Source organism: Saimiri boliviensis, chromosome 2 (genome assembly GCF_048565385.1).
Source record: "Saimiri boliviensis isolate mSaiBol1 chromosome 2, mSaiBol1.pri, whole genome shotgun sequence".
NCBI lineage: Eukaryota > Metazoa > Chordata > Mammalia > Primates > Cebidae > Saimiri > Saimiri boliviensis.
The window spans coordinates 206,094,731-206,113,873 of NC_133450.1; the positions used below are offsets into that span (position 1 = coordinate 206,094,731).

The window sequence follows — 19,143 nt, forward strand, 5'->3', positions numbered from 1 at the left end:
ACGGCTCTCGGCACACGTCCGGTCGGTGACGCACTTCCGGTCGGTGATGCCCATCCGCTCTGCTGGGCGCGCGGTGGACGGTCTGAATCGGAGAGCTAGGGTTTCGCTGGAGCTTTTCTCCAGAGCCCAGCATGGCTTCCTCGCGAGCATCCTCCACGGTACAGAGCCCGGGATCTCAGCTAACTGGCAGAAAGCGCGAAGCGGGAAGGGGGTCCTTGCGGGAAGGGGCCGTTAGGGAACGGGAGAAGGCGGTGGAGGGCTGAGGAGGAAGGCTGTGGGACTCAGTCGTGTCCTAGACAGCGGAGCACCGTTTTCCTGATCCTTAAGCGCTTTCGTGGACTATAGCTTATTTGCACCTCTCCCACTACATCCCCGGAGGGCATACATCTCTTCCGACTGATCCAGTAACGGTGCTCTGAAATAGGGAAGTGTCTTGGCCAAGGTTTAAAACGCCTTTGGCAGATCTCAGAATTTTAATGAGACCTACTAACTCCTACTGCCTCACGTCTAGAAACGTTTGAAATATATACACTAGTAATCTTGTAACTTGTTCTTCTTTAGCACCGCTTTGGTTATTTCATCTATTCTTGGTATTTCCCCAGTGATGAGCAGTAACCCTGGAAGCATTGTAAAACACGACATTGCACACTTCCAACAGAATGAGGTAAACAGATTCCAGGGCAAACCTTTGATAGAAAAATACCCAAGAGAACCTCACTAGTTTTATCAATCCTGTCAACCAAAGTGAGGGACTGAAATACCCTCCCCCTACCCTCATCTCCTCAAATCAATGAAGAACATCTTAAGCAGTGTCCAGTTTGTCCTTTCAATTACGGAGGAAGTAGGACTGTGAAACTCAGGGTGAGCTTCATCCTCTGGGGAAGTCCGGTAAATTGTTAAGGTTAAGTCTTAGTTTGATTCAGATCTTTGATTTAGCAGGCAACCAAAACTAAAGCGCCTGATGACTTAGTTGCTCCGGTTGTGAAGAAGCCACACATCTATTATGGAAGTTTGGAAGAGAAGGAGAGGGAACGTCTGGCCAAAGGAGAGTCTGGGATTTTGGGGAAAGAAGGACTTAAAGCAGGAATCGAAGCTGGAAATATTAATATAACCTCTGGTAAGATGCAAATTCTCCATCTTTACCTCTTGATGTAATGAATACCTTCCTAAACTTAAATATCACCAGTTTTATAATGTCAAAAAATTTCAATTTTTTTTTGTTTTTGTTTGTTTGTTTGTTTTGTTTTGTTTTGAGATAGAGTCTCGCCCTGTCACCTAGGCTGGAGTACAGTGGCGTGATCTCGGCTCACTGCAACCTCCACCTCCCAGGTTCAAGCAGTTCTCCTGCCTCAGCCTCCTGAGTAGCTGGGATTACAGGCGTGCATGACCATACCCAGCTAATTTTTGTATTTTTAGTAGAGATGGGGTTTCATCATGTTGCCCAGGCTGGTCTTCAACTCCTGACCTCATGATCTGCCCACCTCGGCCTCCCAAAGTGCTGGGATTACAGATGCGAGCAGTCACACCTGGCTGAGATCTCTTTTTTTGTTATTAAAGTAATAGTGGCCAAGCCCAGTGGCTCACCTGTAATCCCAGCACTTTGGGAGGCTGAGAGGTGGGAGGATGGCTTGAGCCCAGGAATTCGAGACCAGCATGGGCAAATAGTGATACCCCATCTCTACAAAAAGTAGAAAATTAGCCAGGCATGACAGTTGCATGTATTCCCAGCTAATTGGGGTTCTAAGGTGGGAGGTTGCTTATACAGTGAGTCATGATTGTGCCACTGCACTCCAGCCTGGACAACACAGCAAGACCCTATCTCAAAAAAAGTAATCGTTATTTTTCTTTTAATAGGTCAAACAATGTATGAGGGTATGAAGTAGAAAATCTTGTATTTTTTGATTAATTGGTTGTATATCTTTCTGAGAATTTTAATACAGATATAAAAATAGGTAATTTTTTCTCTAAATGAAGACATGATATCTATAAATTGTTGAATAACCTGCCTTTTTCATTTTATATACCATTGAGGATATCTTTCCATGCCAGTAATGTGAGGTCCATTATATTTTTTAAATAAAATGATGCGTATTTGTCATAAGAAATTCAGACAACACCAAAGTGCATAAAGTGAAGACTCCTGTGCAGTAGGGCATCAGTCAAGTTTCTCAGTGATCCTCTTACACGTTTTCTTTTCTAAACACATGCAGTATAGCCTAGTGACTTTTTACACTTTTTTTTTTTTTTTTTTTTTTTGAGGTGGAGTCTTGCTCCGTCACCCAGGCTGGAGTGCAGTGGTACAATCTCAGCTCACTGCAACCTCCATCTCCCGGGTTCAAGCGATTCTCCTGTCTCAGCCTCCCCGGTAGCTGGGACTACAGGCACGTGCCACCATGCCCAGCTAACTTTTTGTATTTTTAGTAGAGAGGAGGTTTCACCGTGTTAGCCAGGATCTCTATCTCTGGACCTCATGATCTGCCCGCCTTAGCTTTCCAAATTGCTGGGATTACAGGCATGAGCCACCACACCTGGCCAACTTTTTTAACTTTTTATGTTGTTTTTAAACAGAACATCACTACTGTACCTCTCATTTTTTAATCACACTTGTATTTTGGTGTGGGTTTCAAAACTATTGCTAGATTATCCAGAAATCCTTATTGTTGTGAAACTCTCATTTTCAGTGTAATTATTTCCAGTTTACTAGTTAATTATTTATTAAGTATTTCTATACCGGGACTGCTTTAGAGAATAAATATTTTTGGCCACTGTTACAATAATGTTTCTGTTACATCTTTTGGATAGACAACCTAGTTAACTCATTTGCAAAAAATGTTCTGTACTCTTTCTGGTCTCAGCCAAAGTGTGTGTTTATATAGGTGTAAAGTTAATAAATGAAACAAGAGGTGGCTTGAACCATTTTCCTCCCTTTTGAAGCTGTGTCATTTAGATTTAGGTGTTTGGCATAATTTAATAAACTCAAAAACAGTAAAGTATAAAATGTGTAATATATTAGACAATTACCATACCCAGACTGCGGTTACTAAAAATTCTTTCTTTCTCTATCAGAAGATCTGCTGATGTTGCCTGTTTTCTTTTTAATAGGAGAAGTGTTTGAGATTGAAGAGCACATCAGTGAGCGACAGGCAGAAGTATTGGCTGAGTTTGAGAGAAGGAAGCGAGCCCGGCAGATCAATGTCTCCACAGATGACTCGGAGGTCAAGGCATGCCTTAGAGCCTTGGGGGAACCTATCACACTCTTTGGAGAGGGCCCTGCTGAAAGAAGAGAAAGGTACCCTTCCTAAATACTTACTTTTTTCTTTATTATAATCACAGGGTTCTAGTACATATTTCAGTTGATCTTTTAGTTGAAACTTTAATAGAATGTCTCAAGTCATGTTAACAATATCTTACTGTGTTTATATGAGTTAGCCCATAATCTGTCTTGGGCCAATTTTTACTCTACTATTAATGTTTCTTTTTTTCTTTTTTTTTTTTTTTTGAGACGGAGTCTTGCTCTGTCACCCAGGCTGGAGTGCAATGGCATGATCTCAGCTCACTGCAGCCTCCACATCCCAGGTTCAAGCAATTCTCCTGCCTCAGCCTCCAGAGTGGCTGGGATTACAGGCACCCACCACCTCGCCTGGCTGATTTTTGTATTTTTAATAGAGACAGGGTATCACCATGTTGGCCAGGCTCATTTTAAACTCCTAACCTCAAATGATTCACCCAACTTGGCTTCCCAGAGTGCTGGGATTACAAGTATAAGTCACCACACTTGGCCAGTTTTTCTTTATAGACTGTGAAGAGCATGCTAACATGCTTCCTTGCCTCCCCTCCCCAGTGTGAGTTTTGAATTGGATAAACATTTGTTGTTGAGCTTTGAAAGTTTAGACATCAAATATATTCATATCAGTGACATAAAACAATGATAAATGTTTTTTGGATTTTATTGAATCGGGATACCTTCCTCAGATAATGCCCTCTTGGGATCTGAAGGTTGCAAAGTCATTTAGTTGTGGTCTAGTCATACACAATTATGAGGAGCCCATCTGATATCTCTGTCTACTGCCTCATCTCTCCTTCATCATCCAGCTTGTTAGAAGGGTTTTTTGTATTACTCTCTTGAGGTCCTTACCATTATTTACTCTTCAACCTGCTGCAAACTGACAGACCCCTACCACATTAAAATTGCTCTTTGTTAATATCACCAACCCACCTTTACTAAGACTAGCCCTAGTATACTGCCAGCCAGTCCCTCCTTGAAATACTCCCTTTCTTTCACTCTCCTAAGACCAAATCCTCTTGATTTTCTTCTTCTCTCACTAGCTAATTTTTCTCACTTACCTTCTAAATCTCTTTTTCTCTGCCTACCCTTTACAGTCTGCCTTCTACTTGCCTTGCCCTTGGTGATCAGATCTATTTCCTTGGCATCATTCACTGTTTGTGTTCTGATGATTCCCAAATCTATCATTGTAGCTCAGGTATCCCACAGGTACTTCAAACTTGAGACATGTGAATTGAAATATTTCCCCACCTCTCTCCTATTCTCATACAGTTCTTAGTTAAAAATCTACCTAGCCTCCTTTTTAATACATCAGCAAAATCTAGTCTATTCTACTTGCAAGATACACCTCCAGTCTATCCTCTTTGCAATATCTTTACTGCTTTCAAATCTGTGATAGCCCCAGACGTTGTGTTAATTGCTTGCTTAAACTCCTAGATTGTCTTCTCATCCTTGTAGTAAAAACTCTTATCATGGTCTGTAAGGTCTCAGCCTTACCTGTACCACCCTTCCCCAGTTTACTGGAATAGCCACATTGGTCCTTCCAGAATATGCTAGCTCTTTTTATGTCTTTCCACATAATTGGTCTCTCTTTGTTGCTCTCTCTTGCCTTTTAGAGCCCCCCTCCCCCCCCCTTTTTTTTTCTGTGACAGAGTCTCACCCATGCCTGGAGTAGCCTGATCTCGACTCACTGCAACTTCTGCCTCCCAGATACAAACCATTCTCCAGCCTCAGCCTCCCAAGTAGCTGGGACTACAGGCATGGGGTTTCGCTATATTGGCCAGGCTGGTCTCGAACTCCTGACCACAGGTGATCTGACCACCTCGGCCTCCCAGAGTGCTGGGATTACAGGCATGAGCCACCGCACCTGGCCTTTCTTCTTTTTTTAACCTAGATCCCTGTCAAACTTTATTCTTTTGTTTCAGCATAAATGCCACCTATTCAAAGAAGCCTTTTGTCACACCTAACCCCCTCAATTCTCTGTCATAATATGTTATTTTATTAGCCTTTTCAAAAGGTATGGTTTTTTATTGTCTAATAATTGAGAGTAAATAAGAGGCTGTTTTTTTCCACCAGCAAAGTCTATCTTATTCATTATTATGTTCCTTAAATGGATCCTTTGCGTCACTACTGCTACTGTCTGAATTTCAGTCCACTATTGTGACGTACAGAGTTGCTACAACAGTACTGTCTGATTTTTCTGCCCTTATTCTTCCCTTTTAATTCATTCTCTGTACGTTTTCAGGGATCTTTCTCACCAGTAAATGCTCCTGAGCATGGCATTAGCAATTTTTTTTTTTTGAGATGGAGTCTTGCTCTGTCACCAGGCTGGAGTGCAGTAGTGCAATCTCGGCTCACTGCAACCTTCATCTCCCAAATTCAAGCAATTTTCCTGCCTCAGCCTCCCGAGTAACTGGGACTAAGGTGTGTGCCACCACACCCAGCTAGTTTTCGTATTTTCAGTAGAGGTGGAGTTTCACCATGTTGCCCAGGATGGTCGATCTCTTGACCTCATGATCCACCTGCCTCTGCCTCCCAAAGTGCCAGGATTACAGGGGCATTAGCAATTCTTTGTGACCTGGCTCCTCCTCACATTTGCAGCCCTATTCTTCACCTGCCCTCTTCTATGTTCCACACTCCAGCCAAACTGAATTATTTGTGACTGCAAGCCCAACATGTTTTACTTACCTCCAGACCTTACTTGATTAAAGAATCATAGCATTCCTGGTATAATCATCTGACTTTTTCTCGTTCTTGACCTGATTAATTGAGGACTTAATTTAGATATTATCTTTTTTTAATGAAGCCTTCCCTGATCCTCTAAGCCTAGTTAGATGCCCCTTCTTTTTTTTTTTTTTTTTTTTGTGACGGAGTTTCGCTCTTGTTACCCAGGCTGGAGTGCAATGGCACGATCTCGGCTCACTGCAACCTCCGCCTCCTGGGTTCAAGCAATTCTCCTGCCTCAGCCTCCTGAGTAGCTGGGATTACAGGCACGTGCCACCATGCCCAGCTAATGTTTTGTATTTTTAGTAGAGACGGGGTTTCACCATGTTGACCAGGATGGTCTCTATCTCTTGACCTCGTGATCCACCCGCCTCGGCCTCCCAAAGTGCTGGGATTACAGGCTTGAGCCACCGCGCCCGGCCAGATGCCCCTTCTATAGTCCCCTCTAGCGCACTGTGCTTACTGCTGTCCTGATAGTTAATATAATGCACTGTAGTTTGCCAGTACTCTCTGTCTTTTCTCTAGGACTAAGCTACTTGAAATCCAGAACTGATTCTTAGTCATCATTGTATAGTTAGCACCTGAGTCAATATCCAGTACATTTGTGGCACAGAGTGAAAGTTGGCAGTCTTCACAGACCAAGTGGTAGCAGTGTAGGGGCTGGTTGACTCTAAACTGACTAGAGTAATTGCTTATAGTTAGATTTTGGGAATTTCCAAATAGAGACCACTGAAAGAAATCTCACTGGGAGTTCAGGTGTCCCCACTTGACTCTTAAAGAAGGTTTCTGGAGGGCCTGGCATAGTGGCTTGTGCACATAATCCCAACACTTGGGAGGCTGAGGCAGGAGGATCGCTTGAGCCCAGAAGTTCAAGACTTGCCTGGATAACATAGCAAGACCTTGTCTCTATAGAAAAATTTAAAAATTAGTCAGGTATAGCAGTGTACCTGTACTCTCAGCCACTCGGGAGGCTGGGACAGGAGAATCACTTAAGCCCAGGAGGTCAAGGCTGCAGTGAGCCATGATCGTGCCACTGCACTCTAGCTTGGGCAACAAGACCCCATCTCTTAAGAAGAAAAAAAAAAGATTCCTAGGTGATTTGAATGGTGAGAGAATAGAAGAGGCTTGTTCCCGTCTTAGATGTGCGTTTTTACAGTCTTATCTCAACCATGTTTAAATTCTGATCTTTCTTTTTCTTTAACAGGTTAAGAAATATCCTCTCAGTCGTTGGTACTGATGCCTTAAAAAAGACCAAAAAGGATGATGAGAAATCTAAGAAGTCCAAAGAAGAGGTAGAACATGTCTTTAACTTCACAGTGTAAACGTAAAGAAAATGAGGGGATAGGTTTCTTATTTTCTTCTTTCAGTGGTTTGGTTTGCTAAGATGATGGGGGAAAATGTCTTTGAACGCTGTACCATTCAAGAATATTTGCTGAGTAGTTTTGGTTCCTTTGTAAGTATGAATGGAGCTAAGGGAGTTGTCCAGTCAGGAAAGATTTGTAGTATTCCTGGTATAACCATCTAATTACATATCATAGAAAAATATATAGTAGAAAGCTATATGCCTGAGTTCATCCTATTACTTAACAAATTCACCTCCTTTCTGGGCAGTTAAAATAGAGAAATGACAGTTATGAAAGGAGTAGAATGCTTCAGACTTGACCTTTCTGCTCTTAATTTGCTTTCAGTATCAGCAAACCTGGTATCATGAAGGACCAAACAGCTTGAAGGTGGCGAGACTATGGATTGCCAATTATTCACTGCCCAGGTAAGGAGAGCCTCCAGTAGAAGAAGGAAGCGTATTTTTGGTGTGTGTTTCCTCTCAGGAACTGAGTGCTTGATGGTGACTGTGGTTGTTAAGTGAAATTGAGGGGTAGAGATACATGTGGGCCCTTGTTTACGACCCTGTTGCTCCTGGTGTTGATTTTTCTGTGTCACAGGGCAATGAAACGCTTGGAAGAGGCCCGACTCCATAAGGAGATTCCTGAGACAACAAGGACCTCCCAGATGCAGGAGTTGCACAAGTCTCTCCGGGTAAGATGCTCCCAGCGATTGTCCTACGTCTTAAAGGTTCTTAATGTTTGACTTTTCTACTTTGGCCCACCTCTGGGAAGGTAGAGGCGGCCAGAGTGATTCCTCCCTGCTTGAGTTGAGCTGTTGCGACATGGAAGGAGTCATCAGTTAACATGGCAGGAGCTTACTGCGCTTTGTACTCAGCAGAGGCCATTGGTTCTGTTCCTTAATTCTCCCCGTTAATATGTCAAAGTTTTAGATTTCTCTGGCGTTTTCTGTTTATATTTAACTGACTCAGAAGTTGTGACTGTAGAAAACAGCTGGACACAGTGGCTTATGCCTGTAATCCCAGCACTTTGGGAGTCAGAGGCGGGCAGATGACTTGAGCTCAGGAGTTTGAGAACAGCCTGGTGAACATGGTGAAACCCTGTCTCTACTAAAAGTACAAAAATTTGCCAGCTGTGGCATGTACTTATAATCCCAGGTACTTGGGAGGCTGAGACAGGAGGATCACTTGAACCCAGGAGGTGCAGGTTACAGTGAGCCAAGATCGTGCCACTATACTCTACCCTGGGCGACAGAGCAAGACTCTGTCTAGGAAAAAAAAAGGACTGTAGAAAATAGTGTGCTGGAGTTTCAGATAACTTCATTTATCAATGTACGTGTCTTCTAACAGCAACAACACAAAACCATAGAAGAATCTTGGGATGGGTTAAAACCAAAAAGTTGCTTTGTTGTTCTATTTATGGTGGAAAAGCTAAGGAACTCATAGATTAACCTATTAATGATCACCATATGTGTTTTTTTTTTTTTTCTTTCTTTCTTTTTAAGTCTTTGAATAATTTTTGCAGTCAGATTGGGGATGATCGCCCTATCTCCTACTGTCACTTTAGTCCCAATTCCAAGATGCTGGCCACAGCTTGTTGGTGAGTTTCATTTTGCAGTGACATTTTTTTCCTAAATGGGGAACAGGCTCAGGAAAAAAATCAGTGTTTGTCTTAGACATCTATTTCTGCGTTCTCTTTCTTTCCTTCTCATGATCACACCAAACTACAGATGCCAGCGCTCCACCTGTTGCATAATACAATATAGCCTTCGTTTAGCTATTCTCACTATTCACCAGTGACCCCAGAGATCCATTACACAGAGCACTCTGTCACATTCTTGACACTAGTGTTTTGGAGCATGTCAAGTAGTGAGTTTATGGACCACCTAGTATCCATAACTCAGTCTAGGTTTTCTTTTTCAGTTATTTGACCTCACTAAGATATTTAATCCCTGTAAGCTTCAGTGTCCTTATCTGTAAAGTGGGACGAGGTAGTGTTTGTAAAGCATTTTGCCTTGACAGTGCCTGGCATGTAGTAAGTACTCATTAAACATTAATTATTGGTTTATCTTTGTTTTAATTTTTTATTATCACCACATATGCAGAAAACTCTTAGGATATGGTGACTTGTTGTTGTGTTTGAGTTTGTTTTTTTTTGTGGGATATAGCTATCTAATGAGAAAAGAAACTTTGAATGCAAACTTTGAGCATTGAATGCACAGGAGCTACTCAACTAGGCAGACCTTGAGAGTGGGTCAGGAGAAAACCAAGGGACTGCACAAACCAGTCCACTCACCACCCTTATCACCTTAACTATAAAGGGTAAACGATCCTTCCTGCCGTATCTGCTTCACAGATCTGTTAGAAAGATCATTTGAGTTAATAGATATAAAAGTAATTTGTTGAAAAATTTCCAAAATAAGAAGTCTCTAAAAAGTTTAAGGCCAGCCAGACACAGTGACTCACACTTGTAGTCCCAGCACTTTGGAAGGCCAAAGCGGAGGATCACTTGAGCCCAGGAGTTTGAGACCAGCCTGGGCAACATAGTGAGACCCTGTCTCTACAAAAAATTTTTTTAAATTTATTTAATTTTAAAAATATTAGCCACTCAGGAGGCTGGGGTGATAGAATTACTTGAGCCTGGGAGGTTGAGGCTGCAGTGAGCTGTGATCACACCACTGCACCCCAGCCTAGGTGACAGAGTGACACCCTTTCTCAAAAAAAAAAATTTAAGTACTTTGTAATTAGCAAAATACTATTTGTATTTAAGGATGGTATCACTATTAATATTATTAGATCGTTTAATTTACCCACCTTCCCTCAAAAATGTATCCAAAAGTTAACGAGAGTGACAACCTATGCAGGGTTAATTATAGTCCAGTAAAAGCCTCTGGTTGCATGCGGGCTGGAGGTGGCTTTTTGTTCTATAACCTTCCAACTATAAGGCTTTTATTTTTTGGTCAGCCATTGTAAAGTTTATTGTGGGTGAGAAGAGATTGTCCTTTAGTAATGTTACCAAGGTACCTTTTCCTTCCCAGACCAACCCTGGCTGAGATGCTTTCCTTTGTATTTGATAGGAGTGGGCTTTGCAAGCTCTGGTCTGTTCCTGACTGCAACCTCCTTCACACTCTTCGAGGTAAGTTCGAGTCTTATCTAAATCTCAGTCTTTTTCCCAGTGTGAACTCAATTAAGCCATAAACTCTGCTTGACTCTTAGACCCTGTACACACAGCATTAATTCTTGATTTAATTTGGCTTGGTTTTCCCTGGCCGCAAGACTGGACTATCACAACTTTATACACATTCACTTTTCTCTTGTGTCCAGTCACACTCTGGCATTTTATCATCTCTCAACCAAAAAACACAATGGGTTTTTCTTTTTTAAAAAAATACTTTATTAGCTGAACTTAAAATAGTTCATGTTTTAGTAGTTGAATAGTCACTTTAATACTCTGTATGTCCACATGTTCCCTAGTATATACTTAGCTGTGATGTTCATTGTAGTCTGTATTTGTACATAGGTTATAAAGAGGCAGGAACCTTGTAACTTTCATCTCTTAACACTCCTTTAGGACATAACACAAATGTAGGAGCAATTGTATTCCATCCCAAATCTACTGTTTCCTTGGACCAAAAAGATGTCAACCTGGCCTCCTGTGCAGCTGATGGCTCTGTGAAGCTTTGGAGTCTCGACAGGTGAATATCACTGTTCTGTGGTACATACTGCCTTCACTAAAGTAGATATTTAATTGGTTGGCCCTCAGGACCTCAGGTTAAAAATCTGGCATTTAGGCCAGGCAGGGTGGGCACACCTGTAAGGCTGAGGCAGGAGAATTGCTTAAACCCAAGAGGCGGAGGTTGCAGTGAGCCAAGATTGTATCACTGCACTCCAGCCTGGGCGACAGAGCAAGACTCCGTCTTGAAAGAAAAAACATCTGGCATTTAACCCCCAAGATGGTCTAAGAGTCAAGGTAACTTAGTGTGTAAATGAAATAAGTGGAAGATTTCATTCTTAGGGTCTTTTCTTACTAGAGGAGTTATGTCAGTTTTTTCTTACCTATTAACTTTGGATCTTAATTTTTGCCCTATAGCCTAGTGACCACTATTTCCTAGCTCCATTTACTCCGGAAAGACCCAAGCCACTTCCTACATGATAGATGAACAATGAACTAAAGATGATATTGTTGGCAGTTCATTGGTTCTTAGCAAACAGCCATAGGGGAGAGGAAAGTGGGGTTCTGTGTAGCAGTGGTGCCAAGGAAATGATGTCTCCTCACAATAGCATCATCCTTTACCTAGAGCAGGCGTCCCCAAACTACGGCCCATGGGCCGCATGCGGCCCCCTGAGGCCATTTATCCGGCCCCCTGCCGCATTTCAGGAAGGGGTACCTCTTTCATTGGTGGTCAGTGAGAGGAGCACAGTATGTGGCGGCCCTCCAACGGTCTGAGGGACAGTGAACTGGTCCCCTGTGTAAAAAGTTTGGAGACCCCTGACCTAGAGTATATTTTCCAACTACAACAGGTTTTTAAAATGTGTTTATATGATTTTTTCCCAAAAAAACTTTGGAAGCACCCTGTTGACCAAAAGACATCTGAATTTAATTGCTTAGTTTTCTTTCTTTGGGAAAACATATGAAGGTTTTTACTCTAGGATTTTTATAAGAACTAAGTATTGTCTTCACTCTTTGCCAGACAGGGTCTCACTTATGAGCACGTCGAGTTTTAATTGGCTTTGGTGTAATACTTAGCAATATTATTCCCCTAGGGCCTTGACTTGTTCTGTGTATGCACATTGACAGAGTTCCCTTTTTAATTGCCCTCCTTAGAGTTCATGTTCATTTCCTTTTGTTGATGTTTCAGATCTTTTTGTGGTTGCTAGGTAGCAGAATTTAATGGCCACCAAAAGGAGACTAAGCCTCCTCTCTATTTAGGAGTTCCTTTTTCCATTTGGATCTTGGAACAGGCCTAAATTTGAAAAAGTTTTATATGTAATCCATTTGTACCAAAACTATGTGATTTCTATGTCCTTGTATCTCTTCCAAAGCATGTTTTCTTTCTAGAATCCAGGTACTCCTTTGGGTGCAGAGTGACTATTTTGCTTATTGGGTCAAAGTATTTTACAAGTATAGTTACAATTTCGCCTCTCATGTTGTACAAAATGGGTATATCTGCACAGAAGCTAATCATTCCATGAATATTTTATGTCTGTAAAATTGTTTATATGTTTGATTTCTTTTCAGTGATGAACCAGTGGCAGATATCGAAGGTCATACAGTGCGTGTGGCCAGGGTAATGTGGCATCCATCAGGACGTTTCCTGGGTACCACCTGGTGAGCCATCCTGTTCTTTTATCCGTACAGGCCTGTGGCATCTTGTTAACCCTTTATGGCTATCTGCCAGGTAAATGTTTAGAGCAGAGATTTTCAAGTAGAATTTTCTTGGGCTGCAGGGAACCAGAATCAGAGAATGTTTAATATAGTGAGAGATAAGTATATTTGCCTTTTTTTTTTTTTTTAAGACAGAGTCTCACTCTGTCACCCAGGATGGAGTGCAATAGCATGATGTCAGCTCACTGTAACCTCCTCTTCCCAGGGTCAAGTGATTCTTCTGCCTCAGCCTCCCAAGTAGCTGGAACTACAGGGATGTGACACCACATCCGGCTAATTTTTTATTTTTAGTAGAGATGGGGTTTCACCATGTTGCCTAGGCTGGTCTCGAACTCCTGACCTCAGGTGATCTGCCCACCTCAGCCTCCCAAAGTGCTGGGATTACAGGTGTGAGCCACCACGCCTGGCTGTATTTGCCTTTAAATTACAATTAATCCGAAAGTTCAGAGTTACAAATTGCCAGAAAACAAGGTTTTTCACTCTTGACCAATGCTGCAGGTATACAAGTCTCCCTTCCTGGTTCTGTAAATTCAAGGAGGCTAGAATCTGTTAGGAAACTTTTCCATTAAGCTATAATTTATGTACAGTGGAATGGATTTATTTTAAGTGTACAGCGTTATCAGTCTTTACAAATGCATACCGTTCCTGTGACCCACACCCCTGTCAATGTAGTGAACGGTTCCATTGCCCCAGAAAGGTCCCTCATGCCCTTTTCCAGCCAACTCCCACTTCCAAAGCAACCGCTGATCTGATTTCTATCACCATAAATTAATGATGTCTATTCATCCTGCCTGAATTCATCTTGGCAGGCTTTTACTCAGAATAACATTTTTAAGAGGCATTCGTGTTGCATGTATCAGTAATTCCCTTTTATTGCTGGGGGTTATTATTTGTGTGAAGGTACCATAGTTTATCCATTCTCCTGTCGATGGACACTTGGGCTGTTTCCAGGTTTGGGCCAGTCAGAATGCAGCTGCTATAAATATTCTTGTACCAGGTTTTTTGCGGACATGAGAACAATTGCTGGGTCACAAGGTAGAGGTGTTAGGTGTATATTTAACTTTTTCTAAACTCCCCACCAGTTTTCCAAACCAGTTACACCATTTTACATTCCCAGAATTCTGGTTATTTCACATCCCTGTTAACATTTGGTGTTGTCAGTCTTACCATTTTGCCCAATCTAGCAGGTGTGTAGTGATATCCCATGGTTTTCATTCTTATGACCCTGATCACTATTGCTGTTGAGTACTTTGGCATATGCTTTGCCTGGTTTTTTTAATTGAGTTTGTCTCTTTTGTCTTTATCTCCATGTGCATAGTCAATTCTACCACTGTGTATTGAAGAGACTTTCCTTTGTCTGTTGGAGTTGTTTTAATACCCTTATTGAAAATCATCTGACCATACATGTGTGGGTTATGAGCGATTTGTGTATCCCCAGCATCCAATTTAGGGCCTAGTAAATGTATAAATGCTTGATGAATGAAAGAACTTAATAGTGGAGGTCGGGCGCGGTGGCTCAAGCCTGTAATCCCAGCACTTTGGGAGGCCGAGGCGGGTGGATCACGAGGTCAAGAGATCGAGACCATCCTGGTCAACATGGTGAAACCCCGTCTCTACTAAAAATACAAAAAATTAGCTGGCCATGGCGGCGCATGCCTGTAATCCCAGCTACTCAGGAGGCTGAGGCAGGAGAATTGCTTGAATCCAGGAGGCGGAGGTTGCAGTGAGCCGAGGTCGCGCCATTGCTCTCCAGCCTGGGTAACGAGCGAAACTCCGCCTCAAAAAAAAAATAGTGGAGGAAGAAAGAAGGCAACAGAGTCTTTTCTGGGCCGTTCTTGGGGAATCCTGTTATTAAAATAGCCACTAGGTTGTGCGTGGTGGCTCATACCTTTAATCCCAGCACTTTGGAAGGCCAAGGTGGACAGATCACCTGAGCTCAGGAGTTCGAGACCACCCTGGCCAACATGATGAAAGTCCATTTCTACAAAAAACACAAAAATTAGCCAGGCATGATGGTGCACGCATATAGTCCCAGCTACTCAGGAGGCTGAGGCAGGAGAATGGCTTGAACCTGGGAAGTGGAGGTTGCAGTGAGCCGAGACTGCACCACTGCACTCCAGCCTGGGCAACAGAGTGAGACTGTCTCAAAAAAAAATAGGCATTAGAAGTTTACAGCTACTCCACGGTTCTCAGCACCTAAGACAGATAAGCTTAGTTGTTGAGTTATCGTTTATGTCAGAAAGGAGCTTCCCGTTAATATGTTTATATGAATAGTTTCAGAAGCATTAATAACTTAAGCTATGATGACTTATAATACCTTACGTGTTGTAGAAACTGAATAAATACCAGCTGGTTGATTGTTAGTGTGATTTCATTTTAGCTATGACCGTTCATGGCGCTTATGGGATTTGGAGGCTCAAGAGGAGATCCTGCATCAGGAGGGCCACAGCATGGGTGTGTATGACATTGCCTTCCATCAAGATGGCTCTTTGGCTGGCACTGGGTAAGGCTTCTCCCATATAGCCAGGGGCAGCTCAGTACTCTCACCTCTTGTGTATGCCTGCTTCTGCAGAGAACTGGATTCACAGTGTTCATTTATAAATTGTTTTATCAGGGGACTGGATGCATTTGGTCGAGTTTGGGACCTACGCACAGGACGTTGCATCATGTTCTTAGAAGGCCACCTGAAAGAAATCTATGGAATAAATTTCTCCCCCAATGGGTAAAATAAACACAGTGAATGAGGGGTGAAAAAGGGTTCTTGGTCAGAAAGTCCTCTACTTCTAACTTCAATACTGCATCCGATCCACAGCTATCACATCGCAACCGGCAGTGGTGACAACACCTGCAAAGTGTGGGACCTTCGACAGCGGCGTTGCGTCTACACCATCCCTGCTCATCAGAACTTAGTGACTGGTGTCAAGTTTGAGCGTAAGCTTTCCTCCTGGTTTAGATCTAAATGACACAGACAAACAGGATGTGTTTGTCTGGAATACAGGCCAAGCTTTAGCTTAACTGAGAACTAGAACAGGAGAGAATTTGACCACTGTTAAAGGAACAAATTCTAATTTCCTTCCCCCTGCCATGGCTTAGATCTGTGGGGAAGCATGCATGCCATGAGCGCTTCGTTTCATTCTTTCTTCTATGGATGTTCTGAGCACTGAGTCCTTAATATTATTCTGAACAGATTCTCTGTCAGGGAATGTGCCAAAAGACCTTACTGTTATTTGGTCCCTTAAGTGCACCTGGGGTTATCCGCTTTACCCGGAGGCCTCGTAGGAAGATAACATCAGTGTTGAATTTTTTCTGAATGTAGAAATAAGTTTTTTTTAAATAGTATGTTTTTGCAGACATTTGTGATTTTGTCGTCTTCTGCTCTTTTGAATAAAGTCCTCAAACAATTCCCCCTTTCTTCTGTAGCTATCCATGGGAACTTCTTGCTCACCGGTGCCTATGACAACACAGCCAAGATCTGGACGCACCCAGGCTGGTCCCCGCTGAAGACTCTGGCTGGCCACGAAGGCAAAGTGATGGGCCTAGATATTTCTTCTGATGGGCAGCTCATAGCCACTTGCTCATATGACAGGACCTTCAAGCTGTGGATGGCTGAATAGACAAGACAATGGAAAAAGGACTTGAACCTCAAGCTCTCTCTAAGGAGCTATTTCCTCAAAAGAGATGAATTGAAGTGTTTAGTTATATCATGTTTTCTGCCAATTACCATGTGTAGACCCTCTGTAGAATTGGATTTCCATGTCAGCCCCCACTCCAGGCAGGCAGCCCAGTCCCTAGGTGATGGTGAACCCCTCTCATGGTTGAAAATTTATTTCTCCTTTTTACGCCCTGCCACAAACTGTGTAGACATTGTTTTCATTTATCTTTTGTTTGGCTGGGCGTGGTGGCTCATGCCTGCAATCCTAGTACTTTGGGAGGCCAAGGCAGGCAGACTACTTGAGGTCAGGAGTTCAAGACTAGCCTGGGCAACATAGCAAAATGCCATCTCTACAAAAAAATTTAAAAATTAGCCGGGCGCGGTAGCTTGTGCCTGTGGTCCCAGCTACTCGGGAGACTGAGGTGGGAGGATCACTTAAGGCTGGGAGACAGAGGTTGCAGTGAGGTGAGATCACGCCATTGCACTATAGCCTGCGTGACAGAGTAAGACCCTGTCTCTTAAAAAAAAAAAAAAAATACTTTGTTTGAATGCCCTATAGCCTTCCTCACAGCACTCAGGATTGTGACTGACTCTGCATTTTTAATTCTTGAAACTTGGTTTTCCATAGCATGGTACGTGCTTCAGGACTGCATGTGACCCAGAGAACAAGGTGGCTGAACTAGATAGAGTCTAGAAGCCCTCGGTAAAGAGGCACCTCTCACCACTCCTTGGTTAAACAGTGCGTAACAGCGAGCACTTTTCTTTTCCTTGGAGAATGGGAAGTGAAGCAGTAGACTGCAGCTACCCCGACGGCTATGCAGCGAAGAAGACTGACCTCTTCCTGTTGTGTTTGCTTGGAATGCTGACTGCATCAGGAAACTGAACGGAACATTTGCTTCGTCAGAAAATATCTTTTACTTTACTTTGAAGTTTGGCAACCTTCATGTTACCTTAAAGCAAAACAATGTGTCAGGATTCAAACAAACGTTTAGAAAGCAAACATGATGTCTCTACAAGCTCCTTTCTGTTGGTTATTTAAAGGATGTACTTCCGTATTTGCTACAGTAAAATCCTGTTACAAAAACTACCCTATAAATAATTATTTTCTATAGTTAAAGCATTTTCTGAATCCTAACCATTGGTCTATAGAGGTCTACTTTTTCTGATTTGGGATGTAATGGATCTCAAATATGGATTACTTCGATTTCTGTCTCCTTAATAAGCACCTTGTTAACAATTTTTTTAAAATAGAGGGCTGTTTACATTGTGGGCCAGACTATCAGCCAGGTCTGGACTCAATTATGATTCTAATTTGTCATGCACCTCTTTTCACCTCAACTGAACTCTCTGTACAACCTCTGAACTCTCAAATTACACAGTAAATTCACAAAAAATACAGGAATTTGGAAGAAGAAAGAGTTGTCTATGGAGGAGAGTTAAAGGGCTTCTCGGCCAGGCCTGGTGGCTCATGCTTGTAATCAATCCCAACACTGGGAGGCCGAGGCAGGCGGATCACCTGAGGGCAGGAGTTTGACACCAGCCTGGCTAACATGGTGAAACCCCGATTCGACTAGAAATACAAAAAAAATAGGGCATGGTGGCATGCGCCTGTAATCCCAGCTACTTGGGAGGCTGAAGCAGGAGAATTGCTTAAACTCTGGGAGATGGAGTTTGTGGTGAGCTGAGACGGCACCATTATACTGCAGCTTGGGCAACGAGAGTGAAACTCCATCTTGGACATACAAAAAAGAGCTTCTTTGCTCTTTTCCTTGAATGTTTAAGACCCTTTTCAGGCCGGGTATGGTGGCTCACACCTATAATCCCAGCACTTTGAGAGGCCAAGGTGTGTGGATCACCTAAGGTCAGGAGTTTGAGACCAGCCTGGCCAACACGGTGAAACCCTGTCTCTACAAAAGTTAGCCAGGCATATGGTGGGTACCTGTAACCCCAGCTACTCGGGAGCCTGAGGCAGGAGAATTGCTTAAACCTGGGAGGCAGAGGTTGCAGTGAATCAAGATCATGCCACTGCACTCCAGCCTGGGTGACAGAGCGAGACTCCCATCTCAAAAAATCCCTTTTCATTTGCCATTGCAGAGAGGTTGAGAATGGCTTTGGTCAGCTCTATTCTGTAGACTATAAATGTGATATATAGCCAAAACAACTGGTTTGTTTTGTTTCGTTTTGAGACAGGGTCTTGCTCCGTCGCCCAGGCTGGAGAGCAGTAATATGAACACAACTCACCACAGGCTTGACCTGTGCTTAAGTGATTCTCCTGCCTCATCCCCTCTTCCTGTGTAACTGAGATCACAGGAGGCTGCCATCATGTCTGGCTAACTTTTTTGATTTTTTGTAGAGACAGTATTTCACTTTGTTGTCCAGGCTGGTCTCAAATTCCTGGCCTTACGCGATCCTTCTGCCTTGGCCTCCCAAAGTGCTGGGATTACAGGCATGAGCCGCTGCGCCTGACCTAAACATACTGTTTTTAATCTGATTTCAATTATAACCAAATAGTTGTATTTCCTATGTAGTTGTCAAGCTTCCAAATTCTCAGATCTACACTATGTTGGTTAACTTTATTGTTTAAGTATTAATGAATTCTATTTCATAGATTTCCATGAGGAGAAATTTTTTTACCTTCTTTGTAGTATATGTAAAACAATGAAGAACACTGGTGTATTAGCATGCAATTTGGATATAATGTGCTAACAAAGATTTTTAGTTTCTCGGGTTTAAATGTTACTATTAGTTCCCTTTGACTT

The 19,143-nt window shown here is 42.7% G+C and overlaps 1 protein-coding gene across 2 annotated transcripts; it reads left to right on the forward strand.

Moving 5' to 3' along the window:
* Positions 1-15: 15 nt before the first annotated feature.
* Positions 16-19,140, forward strand: PRPF4 (pre-mRNA splicing tri-snRNP complex factor PRPF4). 2 transcript variants are annotated; one of them, XM_039474710.2, is made up of 14 exons: positions 16-158; positions 937-1,117; positions 3,103-3,289; positions 7,212-7,299; positions 7,696-7,775; positions 7,948-8,041; positions 8,852-8,946; positions 10,424-10,482; positions 10,918-11,041; positions 12,586-12,675; positions 15,113-15,235; positions 15,347-15,454; positions 15,545-15,663; positions 16,153-19,140. In XM_039474710.2, the coding sequence occupies exons 1-14, from the start codon at positions 132-134 to the stop codon at positions 16,344-16,346; spliced, it is 1,569 nt and encodes a 522-aa protein (XP_039330644.1). In that variant the 5' UTR covers positions 16-131; the 3' UTR covers positions 16,347-19,140. The 2 variants fall into 2 exon arrangements, with proteins under 2 accessions (XP_039330644.1, XP_039330645.1); XM_039474711.2 differs by having other exon boundaries at positions 17-158; positions 940-1,117.
* Positions 19,141-19,143: the final 3 nt, after the last annotated feature.

What these genes read in the sequence shown, in the direction of transcription:
- PRPF4 (XM_039474710.2), top strand. Translation starts at nt 132, where the DNA reads ATGGCTTCCTCGCGAGCATCCTCCACG. An exon ending in CTAAGAAGTCCAAAGAAGAG is followed by an intron (nt 7,300 to 7,695) that starts GTAGAACATGTC and finishes ATTTGCTTTCAG; the next exon opens with TATCAGCAAACCTGGTATCA. An exon ending in ATAAATTTCTCCCCCAATGG is followed by an intron (nt 15,455 to 15,544) that starts GTAAAATAAACA and finishes TCCGATCCACAG; the next exon opens with CTATCACATCGCAACCGGCA.